At 34.5% G+C, this 18,526-nt stretch overlaps 1 protein-coding gene across 1 annotated transcript in view; it reads right to left on the bottom strand.

The window, feature by feature from the left end:
* The window catches only part of GPC6 (glypican 6), a 318,418-nt gene that overhangs the window by 27,008 nt on the left and 272,884 nt on the right, over window positions 1–18,526 (bottom strand). Inside the window, exons 6-7 of the mRNA XM_072411039.1 lie at window positions 12,507–12,650; window positions 7,292–7,321 (exon numbers count right to left, since the gene is read on the bottom strand). Of these exons, the coding sequence (XP_072267140.1) occupies window positions 7,292–7,321; window positions 12,507–12,650 (174 nt within the window). The remainder of the gene's footprint in view (window positions 1–7,291; window positions 7,322–12,506; window positions 12,651–18,526) is intronic.

The raw sequence follows: 18,526 nt of genomic DNA, 5'->3' as shown, positions 1-18,526 counted from the left end.
TCTGATGCACAAGGTGTTATGGCTTGGTGACATTTCAGATTTAGAAATGTCCTTGAGCAACTTAAAATAAACCAAGCATAATGCTTTGTAGAGATTTTTATTCCAATCTAAAACATTAGCATCCCAAAACAGTTTTATTTACATCATAAACTTAGCTTGCTCTAAGTAAGTTTTATACCGGAATGAAAATCTATTGTCTGTATGCTAGAACAAAAGTTGAGTGCTTTGGGTTAATAATTTCCATCTAAACCTGGACAAGGATCAGTTAACTGAATTATTTCAAAGCCAAACTCCAGGCAAGTACAAAAACTAGATTCTGTTAAATATATATAAAAGTGTAACTAAACTTTTTAAACAATGGGAGCTAAGATAATCAGATTATGGTACACACTTACCTTTTTTTAAGTTCCCTGCAGCGATGACTGGTCCTGGATCTTGTCACTATTACCCTAAAGTTGCAGAGTATTCTGGGTTCACCAGTATCCCCTTTGGCCATCTGGATGCCATGATAATATAACTCTAGCATGCGCAGGAGTTTTATTTTTTTTTCCTATTTGTCCATATTTTTTCTCACTTCCTATCTAGGGTTCTGTTATAGGGATTTCCCCTGGACAGCATCAAAACATTACAAATGTTTTAATCCTCCCTCATTTCACTATCTATTCACAAGCTAAGGCAGAAAGATGGTTTAGCAGTAATGATTTTGGTACATCATTTAAATTTAGAAATGTATAGGGTAGGGTAAAAAATGCTGTTTTTTCATCTGTGTCCCATTAGGGAGATTTGTCTTTATTTCCTATCTTGTGGATTCAGCATGAAGTAAATAGATATCTTTCCAATTTGAGGACTCTTTCTTTGGAATATTTTATCTTTGTTCTGATGGCAACTTAAAATGTTGTATTTACCCTTAGTTCAATTTCCATGACATTGGTGATAAGGAAAATTAGTGAGCAAATTTAATCCTGATGGGGACACAAACAACAATAAAAGTAATTTTAACCAAAACTAAAAATGTCTTGGTTTTAGTTACATAACATACTGCAGTAAAAAATGTGGTCAACTACATTGTATTGCTGACCGGCAGGAATGGGTAAATCTAAGCAATGAATGAATTTAATTTAAAGTCCTTTGTCAGGTAAATCAGGCTCTATATATGTATTAATATTAATACATTTCTACAGTGTATTTGGCTGTTTGTCAGGGGGTCAGCTTTAAATATCTCCTGTTTATTAGGCATACACAGAACGTAGAGGCTGTAATTGTTCCTTCTGTTATCACAGAATATTGTGATATAAAATATAATCACTGGAAAGTGTCTGTAGAGCTTTGGAAGAGTAGGGCAGTGTTAGGAACATTTTACACCTAGGGTTTCATTTCTAGACTATACAAAGGTATATAGAACTTTTATTGACACTGGAGCTACCGTACTTCTTTTATACTTTGTGCACTGGACTGTGTTATTTTTACATACACTAGAAAAACTATTTTGTTGGCTTGTCCTCTTCAGTTACATAGGCATATGGAATAAAGAATGAAATATAGATTTTATGAAATCTGACTTTTACCATTAAATATGTGTTTAGGTAATATAGAAAAGCAATATTCCATCCCTAGAATGAGGATTTTTTTAGTCAGTCCTGTTTTTTTAATAAAAATATTGGTGAAATGGCTTTGGCACAGTTTACCTGAGATGGAAAATTATGACATTTTATCCATTTTTTTTATTTTAGAGAAATAAAATCTGATATATTTGTTTCTGATATATATCCAATGATGTGGGGTACTTGAGTATTTATCATATTTTCGTTATGTTTTTCTATATGCCTGTTTGGTATTGATATTATTTATTATGTGCCTGATTTACAGGTCTCCAAGACTGGAGAAGATTGGAGAAGACTATCTTGGGTGAATCTGGGTGATCCAGCAAACCTAGAATGATTTTTTTTAAATCATTTGCTATTGTTTTGCATATGTTTTCAATCCTAGCCCAAATCCATTCCAGGCTGATTCAACCACGTTCTCCCAAGATAGCCTATCTTCTCCAGTTTTGGAGAGCTTTAATGAATCAGGCTCTATCTTTACATGGACCGGCATCTGAATTATTTATTATTATTAGAAAGAAGATCAGAAGCCAGGCAAGTAAAGGGAGCTTAGGTGAAGAGCCGTCATTACTGGTGCGAAGGAGGGATTAAGGTTAAGGAAAATAAGGCTTGTTTGAGGAAGGGTGAAGCTGATAATTTGGTGGTAGGTGGGATAGATGGGGAATGGGAAATGTAATGTGGAGGTGAACATACGGTAAGGAGTAAGCCCCTTTTTACTTGAGGGAAGGTTTATGTTTTACACTTCAGACATTTGGGGTCCTCAGGCAACTTTGGTGGTATGGTGTGAGGGACCCATCCTGGATGTGGCGTCATTTATTTGGCTGACTAGCTCTTCTATTTACTAAATTAAAATGTAAAAACTGGTCGAGGTCAATTTAGAAGGCACTGTATATATGTTTGAAAGTGAAATAGTATTGGGGACCTGGTTTAAAATAAGTAACAGGCAACATTTTGTCACCCAAATTAATACAAAATAAATACAAATTATATATACACATTTTAAAATGATCATTTTAAAATATATACACATTTTAAAATGATCTCATGCATGTTCATATTACAATACTATGCAAAATAAATAAATCAGAGAAAAATGTAACTAAGAGCAAACCCTTGAGTAACTTGTGTTCAAGCTAATTAGTTCAAGAGACTCGCCAATCATCCAAAGTCCAATTATTTAGAACATGTTTAAATCACTACTTGTTATCACAAATTCAATCTGGCCAATAAAATGTAGTCAGTCAGCTACAGTTGATTTTCAGATTATTTTAATTGTTTTTATTGCCTCTAATTTTTGACAATTAAAGATACATTCTTCTATAACTTTATTTTCATTTTATGTTCATTTTATTTAGAAATGATTGTTGGTATGAATGATAATTTAAATAAATAATAAATATATATTGCAATATGATTTCCAATATTTTTTTTTTTACATTTCTAGTCTTTTCCAAGTACATTTACTGGACAGAATATCCTTAGTCAGTAACTGTTTCAAGGACATACTGTACAGGACAAAGCCTAAGGAGGGTGTACATAAGTAATGGAGGAATGTCCAATGTCCATGATACTCCAACAGCTTTCAATAGAAACCAAAAATATTGAGTTGTTAATAAATTTTAATATTAGAGAAACACTGAAACACAAACATTATAATATACCTATTACTAAAAAACTGTGCAAAAATAATGGAGACCTGTAGAAAATATAGAAAAAAGCTTCTATGTCAATAAAACATACTAATAAAAATTTAACTCATTTACAAATAAATCAAACATACATAAAATATAATTATTTCCTGTTTCTTTAAGTTTTGAAATAACTCATGTTTCAGTCCATTTACTAATTTCAATAGTGTCCTAAATGAATAATTCAGTACACTTTGCAAAGAGGAATAATTGCTTTGTCTTTATTTATTGGCTGTGACATATACTTTATATGAAAAAAACTTACAGCCTGAACGTGGTTGTAACTACTAATACTGAAGACAAAGCTCTTGAACAGATTTAATACTCCCCATGCAAAAGCTTTAAAAGGAACCTAAAACCAATTTAGAAAGTGTTCTGTGGTTGCAATGTTTACTTTTAAAAGAAGACAGTAATACAAAATACAAACCTTTGAGCAACAAAAATCACTTATCTCGTGCATGAGTATAATTCACAGTGTGTAAATGTTAGATAACACACAATTAAAGTTCTCTTGCTAGTTAATGTTTCACTTCCTGCTTTTAGCATTGGTATATGTTGTTTAATAGTCTGGAACAAATGGGCTACCTGTGAGGATAAAGTGGGTGAATAATTGAGGTATAGGGTGTTGGACTGGTAACATTAGACTCTTCATGTGGTTTAATTGAAAACCTTTTCAGGACTATGGGTAAAACATTGTACAAAATCGTACAAATGGTTTTAGTGCTTTATTGTGCTTTAGAAAATCAAGGCATTAAAATGACCAGTGCAGCAGAGAAATTAACTGTTAATGCTGTCAAATGATCTGGTATCATTATAATTGTAGTGAAAATTAAAATAATATTGTATTTACCTTTGCTGAACAATCAATGTACAAAAGTAGCATACACACATAATACAGTATTAAACACTATTTGTTCTATAGGATTTTATATTATGGCGTGATTTTAAATAGTCCCTTGACCTCACAGTGAAATGTTCTCACCATATCCTTGACTTGAACAATAAATGAATCCATCAAACTGACTGATCCGGGACTCAACCCGCCCTTAGGTTAATGACCGTTCATTAATTGCTGCTGCGTCTTTACACACAAGGGATGGCGAGACAGAGCTCGTAAGAAATACAACAGTGGAACACCCACCCATGGAAATTGCTTGAACAAGCAAAACATAGTAAGTCATTTTTAGGTTTTGCCATGCTGCTGTATGTTTATTTTGGCCGGGACATGTATATGTATATAAAACATTTGCATATGAATATCTTGGATCTAATTTATTAAAGGGTTGGGGAAGATACACTTTCATCAGTGAAGCCGGTTGATCCAGCAAATCTGGAATGGATCTGGTCCAGGATTGAAAACATTTTCTAACAAATGACTTTTAAGAAATCCATTCCAGGTTTGCTGGATCACCCAAGTTCACTGATGAAAGTGTATCCTTTTCAGCCTTGGGGAGCTTTAATAAATCAGGCCCCTCGTATCTTCACTTTAGGCCAGCAGGTGTTGCTCCAGGAACCTTTTCACATGTTTTATGGTACCAAGTTTGATTTATAGTTATTGGATGGTGTTAGATTTTCACATCTTTTAGGTTTTCTTGGATACTTAGATGCTCCTTATTTGTAATACTGGGTTGATAATATAGATAATAAAAAATTGTCAGGTGGGATATACTATCTATAATGTATTGAATAAGAAGTCAAAAGAAAGAGGAAGATATATGATCCTCCCTAACTGTTTTCACTGTTAATGTTAAGGCCTAGAGGAGGTTAATGTCATGGAGGGCCATCTATTCCAGAATTATGTGGCGGATCCTTGACAGTGACAAATATCACCAAGTTGATGAATATCTGAATCTTTGTATTTGATGTAATAATGAAAAACGGATAGAACTTGGTGGTGTTTGGTGATCAATAGGGTAATGAAAGTTCAAGCTCTGTGATTGGGGTTTTGAGTGATGCATATAGTGGTATATGGTTTATAGGAGTACCCAGTAAGTTGGTTTTATCTGTCTGGTATTGATGGTTGTAGCATTTATCCTGGATGGCACTTGTCAAGGGCCCAATTTGTTTATTTCAAACTGTGAACTTTAATCTGGTCTTGCTCTAGGTTTGTTGGATCACCCAGGTTCACCGATGATAGATCTTTTCCAGTACTCGAGAGCTTTAATAAATCAGGCCAAAGGCATGCCATATCATGTGTGCCTAATATGTGTACAAATAAGGCAACCCCCCCCCCCCCACGCCTTTAAGGGGCACCCTCTTGGGTTTGGTAGACACAAAAACTGATAGAAATTGACAAATGGTGGTTAAACGAGCTATTGCCAGATTAGCTAAATTTTCATAACCAAAATAAAAATTTTCAATCCTGATGGCACTGCGTTCAAAATCTTGAATTTTGTGAGAGCCAGTTTTTGATTCTGTCATTGCTAGTCTTGTTAAACCTATGCCTAATAATGGAATTTCAGGCTTATTTTGTCTGACAAGTTGGAAGTTTTATTCATGGATGTCTCTGCTCCATTTCCTCACACATTCTTGTGAAATCTGCCTGTAATTCTGTGCACTGTCTGCACACATTATCCAGCCAGCAGCAATGTATGTAATAGGACACTGCCATAACAATTGTTCTTTATTGAAGGTAATACCATGTTCCTGCATATATTATTCCTATAATAAAAAGTATGTCATCAGAGTCTGGTACATCAATGTATGAGACAGTATTAGAAAAATACTTAATTATTACTGTGCATGGGAATGTGCTTGATGCATGTCCTAAAAAAAGAAACTAGAAGCTTCCAAGCAAGAAACAAAACGCAGAGACGTCCTGCCGAATATGTGGAAGCAGGGGTCTCTCTACAGTTGTACAATATGCCCCTATCCTTGATTACCAAAACTTATCTTTGTTGTAGCTCCTTGCTGATATGTCAGATTGCTGCAAACACACACACACAAAAACCAGCAGCAGTGCTTTCTTCAGCTGAATGATAACAGAGTACATGTTTTAAGAACAGCTTGCAATTATACTCCTAATTTTATTGTATTATTTTGGGAAACACATTTACAGTCAAGAAAGAATACTCTTTAGAGCTGGCAGTCAAAAGTGCAGACCCAAGACAGACACCAATTATACATATGGCTCATCTAATATGACCATAAATGATTTGTACAGGCTTTGCAAATGTTTTTTTCCAATATATCATTTGTTACACATAATTAAACAATGAGGTACTGCAGGCTATATAGTGGTAAAAAACAACTAAGAACCCTTTGGCTGGATGGGATGAGAATAATACTAGCCTTGTTGTCTTGCTGCAAACTAATGATATCCTGTAATAGCTTATGTGTCATATCTAGCAGAATATTCTGCAGGTGGTTTGTATGCATATCATTATGTCAGTGCTAAGGCAAAGATGATATTATCACCAGCAAGTTCAAGAGGGAATGCATTTTGTTTAAAGTGAATGATTTTATAAAATGCCTTAAAATGTCAACTCTTTTACCATTAAGGATTGTATTTCCATGTAATTGATCTAGGGCAAACTATGGAGTCCTACAGCATGAGTATTCTATACATGGCCGGTTTTATATCTACACAAATATTGTGCTGCCAGCATTCATGTATACGTTCAACACTTCTAGCGTATAGAAATAAAACCTGCTTAATGGAAATGCAAATGCGGCAATACGTTCTCCTCTCACTTTATTTACCAGTCAATTTTAAGCAAACATCTGGAGGAACTGATCTTAAATCTCATCATTAGGATCAAAGTAGCCATGTTTCCAATAAATAAGACATTTATAGAGGGATGAGCTTGATGTGAGTTAGTAGCAGATGCTTATGCACTCATTAAAATCAGATGATTGTTTCCTGCACTTTACATTACTCAGGAGAAGGTCTGTTCTAAGGCAAGGCAAAATTACTGGAAATGAGAGATAAAAGGAAACAACAGACAATAACAAAAAAACATAAAATTAAAATGACAACAGGTAAAAAAATGTAAATCTTACACGATACTGCATCATCCTCCACACGGTCCTCTGCAAAGCCATGGGTTGCGTTAAAAAGAGGAAAAAGAAAAATTCAATGTCACACATGTCATTATTGTGTAGAAAATGTAACACTTGGCCCTCACATAATACAAGCATGACAATTATTGCTTGTTATATATATATATATATATATATATATATATATATGTAATATTCTCCAAGAATGCTTGTGTTACTTGTTTAGGATAATTTACCGACAATAATCTAAGTAAATTACACATTTCATTAGTACAACTTTGAATCTTAACTCCAGCCCATTTAATCTTTTAGTTTTGGATGTCATGGGAAAATAAAAATATCTGATTCTGGTTTTTATTTCTATCTGTGACTCCATTGGAAAGACAGGAAGGGACAAACTCCAAAACAATTTAGGGAGGAAGGGAGAATTTCTCACAATAATGTATTTTTGTCTGCATATCCCTTGTAGTGATTTCCCAACATTTCCTGTCCTGACATATGAACATACAATTATTTTACCATCAGAGATCAGTTTAAGGAGCTCCGCCAAAACATTGGATAAATGTTGAGGAGAAAATAAAATAAGTGAGATGGTTGCGTTACTTTCCTATTATTTTAGCAACAGTGTTCTAGTTCTAGTGAACTGTCGATGAATCGGCAAGCTCCCATGTTATTGTACTGCACTGGGTCTCATCTTTACCCAGGGAGGAATCTTGTGGTTAGCAAGGACATTCTGGTGTACATTGTGCTTATGTTGGTTTTGCACTTTTTGCAGTATTTGTATTTTATTTCACCCCTTACTCTTTATATATATATATATATATGTACACATATATATTTATATATATATGTATATATTTATATTTATGTATTTATTTATGAGTTTGAGCAACCACGATTTTTCTAACCTTGGGCTCATAATGAGGTCCCAGGAGCTCATGAATTTTCTGCCCATTCTGTGGTTTATAGGGATCAGTAGTTTTGTGGGCTCTGTTTTTAAGTGGGTAAAAATTGTACAAAACAATGGGACTTCTAAATAAATCTAAAAACAATTTCTTTTATATTTAGAACAAAATAAAAATACAACAATCGTGAACATCTGCAATGTCCAAGAAAGTGAAAAAAAATTAAATAAAATATATTTTATCACCCTTCATAACATAAATGCACATTGCTTTGTAACTTCAATGCTTATTGTGGTAATTTAAACAGTCCAGCCATTCTCTGACCCCTACCAGCTAGACCTTTATCAGTTTCCCTATGGCTAAAGAAAGTAATCGCAAAACAGTAATGTAGTTTTGTCATTCATAGCCCACCATATATATTTTTACTTCTTTAAAGTAAGCAATATGTATTTATGGGAAAGAAAACATAAATCACATTTAAATGCTTTTGGTTGGTTAACAGAACTTTTAATTATACAAATATATACATCAGACCTAGAGGTATATGGATGTTTCAGAACTCTAAGAGAATTAGTGCATTCTGGAAATCAGCCCACACGCCTTCTTTTTTGAGCTGAATGGGGGGTGATCAGCTGAAGGAACTCTAATCTGCTTGACTTTATTTTAAACTAGTGCAATTTGAGAAGGCAGACAACCCCCTCGAACCAGGCACTATTATTAGGTGTTATTTAATCATTATTGAATACCTACTTTTCCCCCTTATTACTCACTAATTATTCCTAAAGTTATGTTATAATTTTGTATGTATCTGTAATTTCCTTCTGTATATGTTGAAAACCTAAATTTACACTGAAAAAAAAAAAGAATGAGTGCTCCTTTAAATAAGGGATAGTTGACAACTGAGCAATTTACCAGTCACCAGGGCAATCACTGCACTATAGTTAAAAATTGTGACAGCTGAGAAAAGTTTAATTTGTTGTACAGAGCTGTCTTCCACCACCTACACTAAGAAAATCCAAATTCTGCTATAGCTGACCTTATTCTAAAATGCTAGCTACCTGGTTTTTATTATCTCACCTAGAACAACCATGTTGTTAAAAATCTAACCCCTGCTGCCTTTAACTTTTATTTACAAAATAATCTATAAGCTTTTCTTAAATTTTATTTCAATTGCAATGTGTTTCCAAATGTCTCCCTGACCACCCACCCCCCATCAGCAACTTTTATTACAACTATGTTTAGGAGCTTTGACATTATCTCTGCAGGTGGCTTGCAATTCATTGTATTCACTATACTTTAACTTTGATTTAGAAAAAAATAACAAGCTTTTTTCACATATTTACATGGGACATATTTTCACATAACCACCCACAGCAATGGACTGAATACCATTGTTCAGAGGATTTGCAATTAACATGTAAAGTTACATTGTATTTTCATGCATATTTTTATGATCATTTAGCAAAAACACATTTCCTATTTTTGCTCATTTCTACTGATCACACCCTTGAAAAATGTTGTCTTGAGCAATGTCCTCTTCAGCAAATTTGAAAAGGGTAAACCATAAAACCTGTAAGGTAATTAATAATTAAATTTTAGATTTCTCCATAAAAGTATGGCTATGACAAATGTGGTAGGTGATGGGGTGGGGTGGTATGTGTGTCTGGCGGCAAGAGATAAGTCACAAGACAATGCAACCTAAACCAAGTGTTAACCAAGTGTTAACTTAAAAACTAAATATAGGATATAGACTGATATTAGACAACTACTGTATATGAATTGTAAACAAAATGAGCTATGTTGTGGGTGCAAAACCATTATAAGGTCAGTAAGTGGGGTTTGTTGGGTTCATCAAGATGATTCAAGTTGTCCTGGCCTGGGCCATTCAACTATGCATTCTACCTACTTCCCCAGGTAGCATGCTTCTAGATCCATTTGGTTTTATTTAGAAGCATATCTGTTGAATTCCTTAGTGCCAGCACCTTTCTAGACCAAAAAAAAAAATATAGCCTATTAATTACATTCTATATATTTTTCTCAGTACAGGTTAATTGTTGTCTTCTAAAACAGCAATATTCACCTGGAACCCAATAATAAAAAGGAATTTATAAAGACTGTAAAAACAAGATATCCTTTAATCAATGTTTTGATAAAAGTGGAGGACTATAGTAAGCTACAGACAACTGGTAGAAAAAGTGTGAGAGATGGTAGAAAGGAAGAACAGTGAGTCTGGCTGTAAACCCATTAAGAGGTCAATGGCTGAAGTTTGAAAAGTCTTTATCGATAATTTACCACGATGGGCCAGTGCCAGCTTCTCTGGGCCATCCAACTATCCATTCGTCCGACTTCCCAAGATAACCTGTCACTGCATTTATTTGGTATTTCTCTTTATTTTATTTTTTTAATTTTTAAGTGGTGCCAGCTCTTTTCTAGACCTGAAAAATCCGTACAATAGCTGCTTACATATTCTTTTTAATACAGGTTTCCTTTTACTGTTAAATAAATAGCTTTTAACATATTGTAAAGTACAACAGTTCATTCACATGTGCAGTATTACAAGTAGCTATGATCATTTTAATTTAGGAAAAATCATCTGAAAGTAAATGTTTAATTGTTTATACAAGTAAATACTGCAAAAATGTTTCCAACAACATCCCTTTTTTAGCATTACTTATTCAAAAGTTTAATCATGTGGTTGAATATGATTTTCCTACAGCTGCTCATTTTCACTTTTAATATCCACCCTGGAGTCAATAAACCCAAAACCCCAGCTGTTCATATTATTAATCTGCAGGTATGTGCCAGAGATTTATGTTGCACCTTGCTGAATTCTGTCCTTGTTTGCAAAGATTTATTTACAACAAACTTTGGCTAATAAATAAACAGTGGTAGTTTTTAATGATATAGCACCATGGTCATAATTACACTCTGATTACTGAAAGCAGGTACTCTATGTTTTAAAGAAAGAGTAAAGAATACAGATTACATAGTTTATTGTTATCAAAAGCCAAAACATTTACCATCTGCACAAAGTGTACATTCATTTTTTAATGTTTTGAACTTGTTATTCAAATAGATAATAACGGTGTACATATGCATGCACACATACATACATTGTTCTTCTGAGGCAGGGGTGTCAAACTCAAATACACAGTGGGCCAAAATGTAAAACTTAGACAAAGTTGCGGGCCAAACTGGAAACTGAAAAAGCGACGCAACTACAATTCGCTGCGTCTATAAAACAGCCCAATGTGGGGCCATGTATAGGCAGAGAGGCTGCTGGTCTAAAAACACGAGTGATGCCGCTACTACACTTCCTGGCATTACTTGTGTCTATAAAACAGTCCAATGCTGGGCCACACATAGGCAGAGAGGCTGCTGGTCTATAGACGCGAGTGATGATGGGAATTGTAGTAGTGGCTCTATGTCAATGCACTGGCAGGCCAGCTGCAAATCATATTTAGGATTCCTCTGGGGGCCAAATAAATGGACTTGGCGGGCCAGATTTTGCCGTCGGGACACAGTTTGACACCCCTGCTCTGAGGCTAGTTGTGCATTCTATTTTTTACAGAGTTTATTGATAACTACCGCTGGAAGATTCGTGTTTCCCTCAGTGTAAAGTTTGCACACTTTACATTAAAGCTAGATATACAACTCCACCAAGAGGAATCATTTTTCCTCATCCCATGCTCCATGACCCAAAGAACAGCAAGGCAGATTCTTCAATAATTCCAACTACTATTGTGTTTTATGTATATTAATATAGTATTGAATTATACTTTGGAGAAAACCTTTGTGGGTTTGGAGCAAAAGGATATACACTATTTTAGACAATAAAATTAGGAGAACATAAATATCCAATACCAGTAATGAACGGAATTGTTTAGGTATAACATTCTAATCTTTACAGTGAAATAGAATTATGTAATGATAGCACTTATTTGTTGCTGTAGGAAAGAAAACGGAGCATGTAAGCTGTGCATATACAATTAATATACAATAACTTGTTCTTAGTAGCAGTTACTTACTTACTTAGTAGTAGTTAGTCACATTCAACTCGACTTGTTTTAGTAATGTTAAAGACATTTTGTGGCTCTCCAAAGTGATTCAGTTTGTTTCATTTCTTCCATTTTGCTTTTTAATAAACTGAAGAAGCAGCCTAAAAGCGGCAACGTGTCCTCACCATTACAAAAACAAGTCCAGTTTAACGTGAATAACTAGATATAAAATGACCTGGATAAAAGTGAACCTTCCTAAGTCACAATCGTTATTTTTTTTTTAATATAGAATACATTATAGAAAAAGCATACCAATCTGTCCATGCTGGTACCAACAGCAGTTGTTGGTTTTTCATGTAAACTGTAAGGTTTAAAGTGCAGGTTATATTTTCCTGAAAGTGATCTCAGTGTCCTGGAAGAACGAAGAGATTTAGGCTGACCGCATCCAAGAAAGACCTGCAGAAGGCAAAAAAGTATTATTAGACAAAAGACAAAAAAGTATTATTACCTGTAACAGACATTATATTGAAAATAGAAGTAATATTTGTATCTAATAAAGGTAAGTTGTACTGCAGAATTCCTAGAGTTGCAAAGGTGACAAAAAGCTAGCAGATTTAATAATACTAATTAACCTTGAAGGAACAAGATTATTATTTAGTTTAGTAAACCACATTGTTTTCATTGAAATGTAAACATAGGTTTTGTTTTCCCAGGTCAATGCAGCAAAATACATGGTGTGGAAGTGCCACATTCTCTAGGATCTTCATTGGCCAAATCATTTTCAGGTCTTAAGGAACTCCTTCTATAATTACTTTATTCACAGTTCATAGTACATTAGTGTCGTGGTCAGTAGTAAGAATACCTCTTACATTGCAGGTCATCCATTGCTGGTGGAGCAATGTCATCCTTACAGATAGCCATAAAAAGTTCACTGGTGTCAGTTAAAGTGACTGGAGAAGCACAAAAGGCTTACTACTCAAGGAACCTCTAGCAACCTCTGGATGAACATTAGGCTTCTATGGAATCCTTGTTAGGAAACAGTGGTCTAGGTAAACATATCATAACTCCTTTAAAAGGAGCAGTGTGAAACACCAAACAGTCTTATGAATATGGGCAAATGTTGCATGCTTTCAAGTACATTCAGCATGCATTAGTTTCAAGTGTTCCTAAGATCTTTGTTTGATTTGATTGTTTTGATTTTTAGACACATGACATTGTTAGTTAAACTATTTCTGGTGACAGTTGTCCACTGTTTGTCAGTTGGAAGACATATCATCAGCTGTTCCTATTGTTTAGATGCATACACAGCAACAAACAGGTTTTGGTCAACAGATTGACCTTTTGACGTGGGTGACCAATGACCATTAAAGTGCAAGACGGCCATCTGGAGTTTGCTGGCAGGACTGCTTCCCTGATAGACTATAATGTTATATTTGAGTTGGAAAGTTTGCAGACCAACTCAGACCAACTTTTCTGATAAAAGGTTTCCATCTCAGATGTAAAGGGGGAACCAGAGGGACCGAAGAGGACAAGGACACAGCCAAGAGAAACCAGGGAAAGCCGGAAAGGATTTTGCCTGGCCGACATGGGACCACTGTGAAGCTTCAACAGACAAATACTCAAGGTCAAGTGCCCAGTTTCATGGGTGATCCCTTAAGGACTGAGTACTGTTTACTGAGAAAATTGTAACAAGCTCTTACTGAAGCTAAGTAAATTTTAGTGGTTCCTTTTGTAAACATTGCCAGTGTTCACTCGCTAGGAAGGGTTACATATCGTGTACATGTGTGTGTATGTATGCATAGTTTTGATCTCTGTATGTTTTATTCTGTCTTCCTGTAACTGAATAATTTATAAATAGTTTACACATCATATATTGTCAAAAAAAGCATAAAAACTACAAAACAAGCTGTGTTCCTTGGACTTAACTGAGGGAACTAGACTAACAGTTAGTTATACATATGGCAAAAGATTTTGCTACCAAACAAAACATGTAGTCCCGCTTGAAGCACAGGTGAGGCAATTAATGTATAGTTTATATTTCATAGCACTATAAAGGTCCATTTATTCTTTACGACATCTTTCCACAAGCTTTGCGTATTTGCTTGAAGCTATCATTAAATATTATCATTGTGAAAGCAAATTTCATGCTGCCTGTTAATACTCATGGCCACTATTGAACTCTCCAATACAACAAATCCAAAAAAAAAGGTTATTTGTAAATGAAACATTTATTAAGTAAGTGTGAATGTGTCATTGCTGACTGCCCCATTTTGAAAATACAATACTTTGTGAATCCCTGATCCAGAAACATTTGTAGCCTAGTAATGTTTGCTTTATTCTGACTAGGTGGTGTTTCTTTTCCTTGTCAATAATTCAGAAAGTAGTTAAGACAAAGACAACCAGGAAAAAATCATATAAAGAAGGAGGTTGGCTATGGAATCCCCTGTATTTCTGTCAAGGCACTTTTTTTTGGTTTAGGCAAAAAACCTGGGGAATCTAATCCTTTTCTTCTGCAACTAAATATACCAAATGTGTCCAAAACTCCTTGGACAAAGCAAAGCTAAAATAAAAAAAACAACATTAATCTTTTTCAATCTGGTGCTGTCTGGTAATTACACCCATGATATGTGACAATCTATGAACCTATCCTATCTAACTCTAAAATATGAATGGTCAACCAATATTACTGGGCGTAGAACATGCACATTGGTCTTTGACTTTTCATCATTTAATAAGAGAGAGACCTGTATGTTATGTATGAAATAACTGGAGTTATAATGATACCAAAGGCATGATCATCTGGTGATTTTAAAATAATATGTCATGGCACATTCTTAATGAACTCAGTAAATATTTTACAATAATGGGGGTAAATTAGCTTTCAAAATCATCAACAAATAATATTCAGTGTTATAATTCATAATATCTACAACCTTGTCACACTCTTTTTATTAACCCGACAGGGAAATAGATGTTATGAACTGTAATTTATGTTTATAAATTGGTGTAATATGAAGAAACAAATATGTTTTAATAATGGGCTCATAAATGTTTATGAATCATATCTATTTGCTAGAAGTAATAAATATTAATTAACATGGCAAAAACAATATAATTTCATGATACCTTATGTAATATTATTTTACAGTGGATATTTTGTTTGGAATTTTATGAATATGAATCAGCTATCATCTCCCTTTTTTTATAGGCTTGTAATCAGAGTACCGAGACTACACCAAATATTTAACACATTGAAAGCATAAGGATTGATTTATTTGTGTAGCAAATCCAAATGGGTTGTCCAACACAAACACATTAGAGCTGTCTTGTCTACAGTAAAAGTTGAATACTAAAACCAGAAATAATCCGGTTGTTGTTCGCATCTACATATTTTATTTGCTCAAACTACTATTACCTTCATATACAAATATCCTGCAAAAGCTGATCTTTAATTAAAATTAAAAAGTTTGTAATAATTTCAAAATTAAAAAACAACAATATTAATCTGATATATAAAATCATTATCACAACACAAGGACTATTAAAATCTGTCAACATACAGAAACTTGAATGCTATACACAATAAACTGTAAAAACAGCATTAAAAACATAAAAGAAAATATGTTTTCAAGCATAGAATTATTGCGGTGACAGATTTATTTGTGGGCTTGCCACTTGCATAGACATAAAGTAATTTCCAATGGAAAATGGTAAAACAGATTTAAGAGGCTTTATGAAAGTTTGAGGAAGGCAAAAGGAACAATGGCACATTATGAGAATGAATTTATAAAACTTTTTTGACCTATTCAAATTCAAAGAAAATTTGAAAATTAAAAAGTGAACATTTCCGTGAACATTATAGGGAAAATCCTATAATGGCTAGGCTTTCCTGTGCTGTGGCCTGTTGGCTTTATATCCACAGTGTGTGATCATCTAATGCATACTTCCTCCGACCAATAGTCTCATGACATTTTCTGATGTCACTACTATGCTGTTCACTGTTTACCTTGCTGGAGCGAAAGCTGCATCGGAGAACTAACAGGGCAATTATCTCACCGCTCTTGCTTACTCTTTCTGTTGATACCTCTCCTGAAGTTTCTTGTAGATAACCCCAGTAATGGAAAACCATCAGCTGCAGGAAGCGAGCAACACTAAAATTAGCACTTTGCATGTCTTATTGGGAATCCTTTCAACAGTACAGGTCGTTTTTCAGCTAACTTAAACTATGCCTAATAAAATGTTCGTTCACTGGATCTCATCTCTGCTTTCTACACACCTAAATACCATTATCTAACTAGTGCACAATATCATGTTTCCAAGATGGGCAAAGCAAGAGTGTAACAATGGGATTGATATTTCCTAAAATGACATAGCTCAGAAATTTGACACATTTGCTAAGTAAGGGGTTCCTTTTTTACTGTAAGATTAAAATATTTGCTTACCTTGCTGTCACCTTATCATTTAGTGCCAGCGGTACTATTGACCTAACTTACGTGACAAGAATAGTCATGATCATCTTAGAAGCTCTTCATACGATGTGGAAGATATCCAATGGTAGTCAATTGGTGGTGGTCAGTAGATCCCACAGCCTCCCATGAAATAGATCCCCCAATAATATAGATTTTGACTGCTGGAGCTCGCTCTGTGTGCTCCCTTTTTCATTTGAGTCTGCACCTACCACTGACCTGACACCGATCCAATTTGGATAAGTGGCCATATTTAGTTTTTGACACTGACACATCTGTACTAGTTGTTTATATCGCTCCTACTTGTTCATTATACTCCTGAGGAAGTGGATTGTATATTACCAAAAATTGCATTATACAACATTGTTGGAAAGCCTTTCTCCTAATTTCAAGAAATTTTAATATAATAACTTGGATTAATGCTATATATGATTGCATTGTTTAATTATTTTAACTTGTATGTTTACCAGCTATCTTTATGACTTTGCTTTTTATGAATAAATATTCATTTTTAATAAATCTATATTGTTTTTTGTAAATGCCTGAACAGTCCCTAGTCTCACCATATAAATAATGAGCACGAGGCATCTGTTGACCCAATTTTTATAGGGGAATCTTGTTTTGTTTTGTTACCCTCTGATAACAGCTTGTGCAAACAAAAGGTATGTGTAAAAGTGTCTAAAGCTAGGTACACACGTTCAATAATTGTCGTTAGAAATGATTTTTTGAACGATCATATTGTGTACAATTCTGTACATGCTGTAACGATATGATCGCTCAAATATAATCCACCAATAATGTACACACGCTGGATACGTTCGTTTGAACGATGCAGGTGATATGTAAAGGAGAAAGTGTACTGCAGAACCATCCACAATCACTGAATGACTGTACACACAATAGGTTGCGAACAATCGTTGCCCAATCAGTGACAATCTTCTTTCATCGGCATTGTTGTTCACTTTTTTCTTAGCGATTATTGGACGAGCAGTTGTTAGTCGTTCGTTTCCAACGATAATTTTTGCAGATGTGTACGCAGCTTTAGTGTTGGGAGCTCAACTATAGTCCTGAAGTCAGAAGTGTTTCTAAGTTCTGGTACACTTTAAGCTATGGTGGGGACCTATTCAAACCCTACCATTTAAGCTTTATCTTTTTTCCTATCTTTCCTTATTTCATCCAGTTTCCTCTTGAAGCTTTCTTTCTTTTAATTATTTTCATTAGTTTCTCAGAAGGCTGATGTCACCTGACAGTATTACCCATCACAGCTTCCATACGATCATGTTAACCCTATAGTGGACCAGTGCCAGGGGAATGAATAAGGTGCCATTTTTCTTTAAAAAGTTAAACTTACATTATTAGGTTTGCTACAGTCCAATGGGTCCATTATAAAGTGTAATATAGTAAAGCTTGTCAGATCTCACAGCATTTAATAAATATGCATTTATACAGGGTGCTCTCTGACCTTCTCATTTATTTATTACTAAAGTTCTGGATGAATGGAATAGTTTACCAAGTAAGTAAAACCTCTTTATTGTGCAGCCTTTGGCCTAAGGTACACTGCTCTAAAATGGCTGACAGGAAGCAGAAAAGGAAATCGCTGATCAATAGTGGCATAGCTGTATAGTTGCTAAATTCATAGTAAAGGGAATCCTTTGTTCTGAAAAGCGGTAAAAAAACATATGAGTACCAGTCTGCAGGTGGTAATGGCTGTCGTTTAGATGCTGTAAAAGACTATTTTTTTTATGCTACCTCAACTTTAATGCTTGTTTTACATGGTGAAGAATAAAAATTGGTTCTCGAATCATGACGTTTTACCTTAGGTTGACAATTTGAGCTACCATAAATGTTCCATTTCCCATGAACAAT

This window comes from Pyxicephalus adspersus, chromosome 1 (genome assembly GCF_032062135.1).
Source record: "Pyxicephalus adspersus chromosome 1, UCB_Pads_2.0, whole genome shotgun sequence".
Taxonomy (NCBI): domain Eukaryota; kingdom Metazoa; phylum Chordata; class Amphibia; order Anura; family Pyxicephalidae; genus Pyxicephalus; species Pyxicephalus adspersus.
Note: the sequence above shows the minus strand (reverse complement) of the source record. Positions and strands in the feature narration are given on the sequence as shown.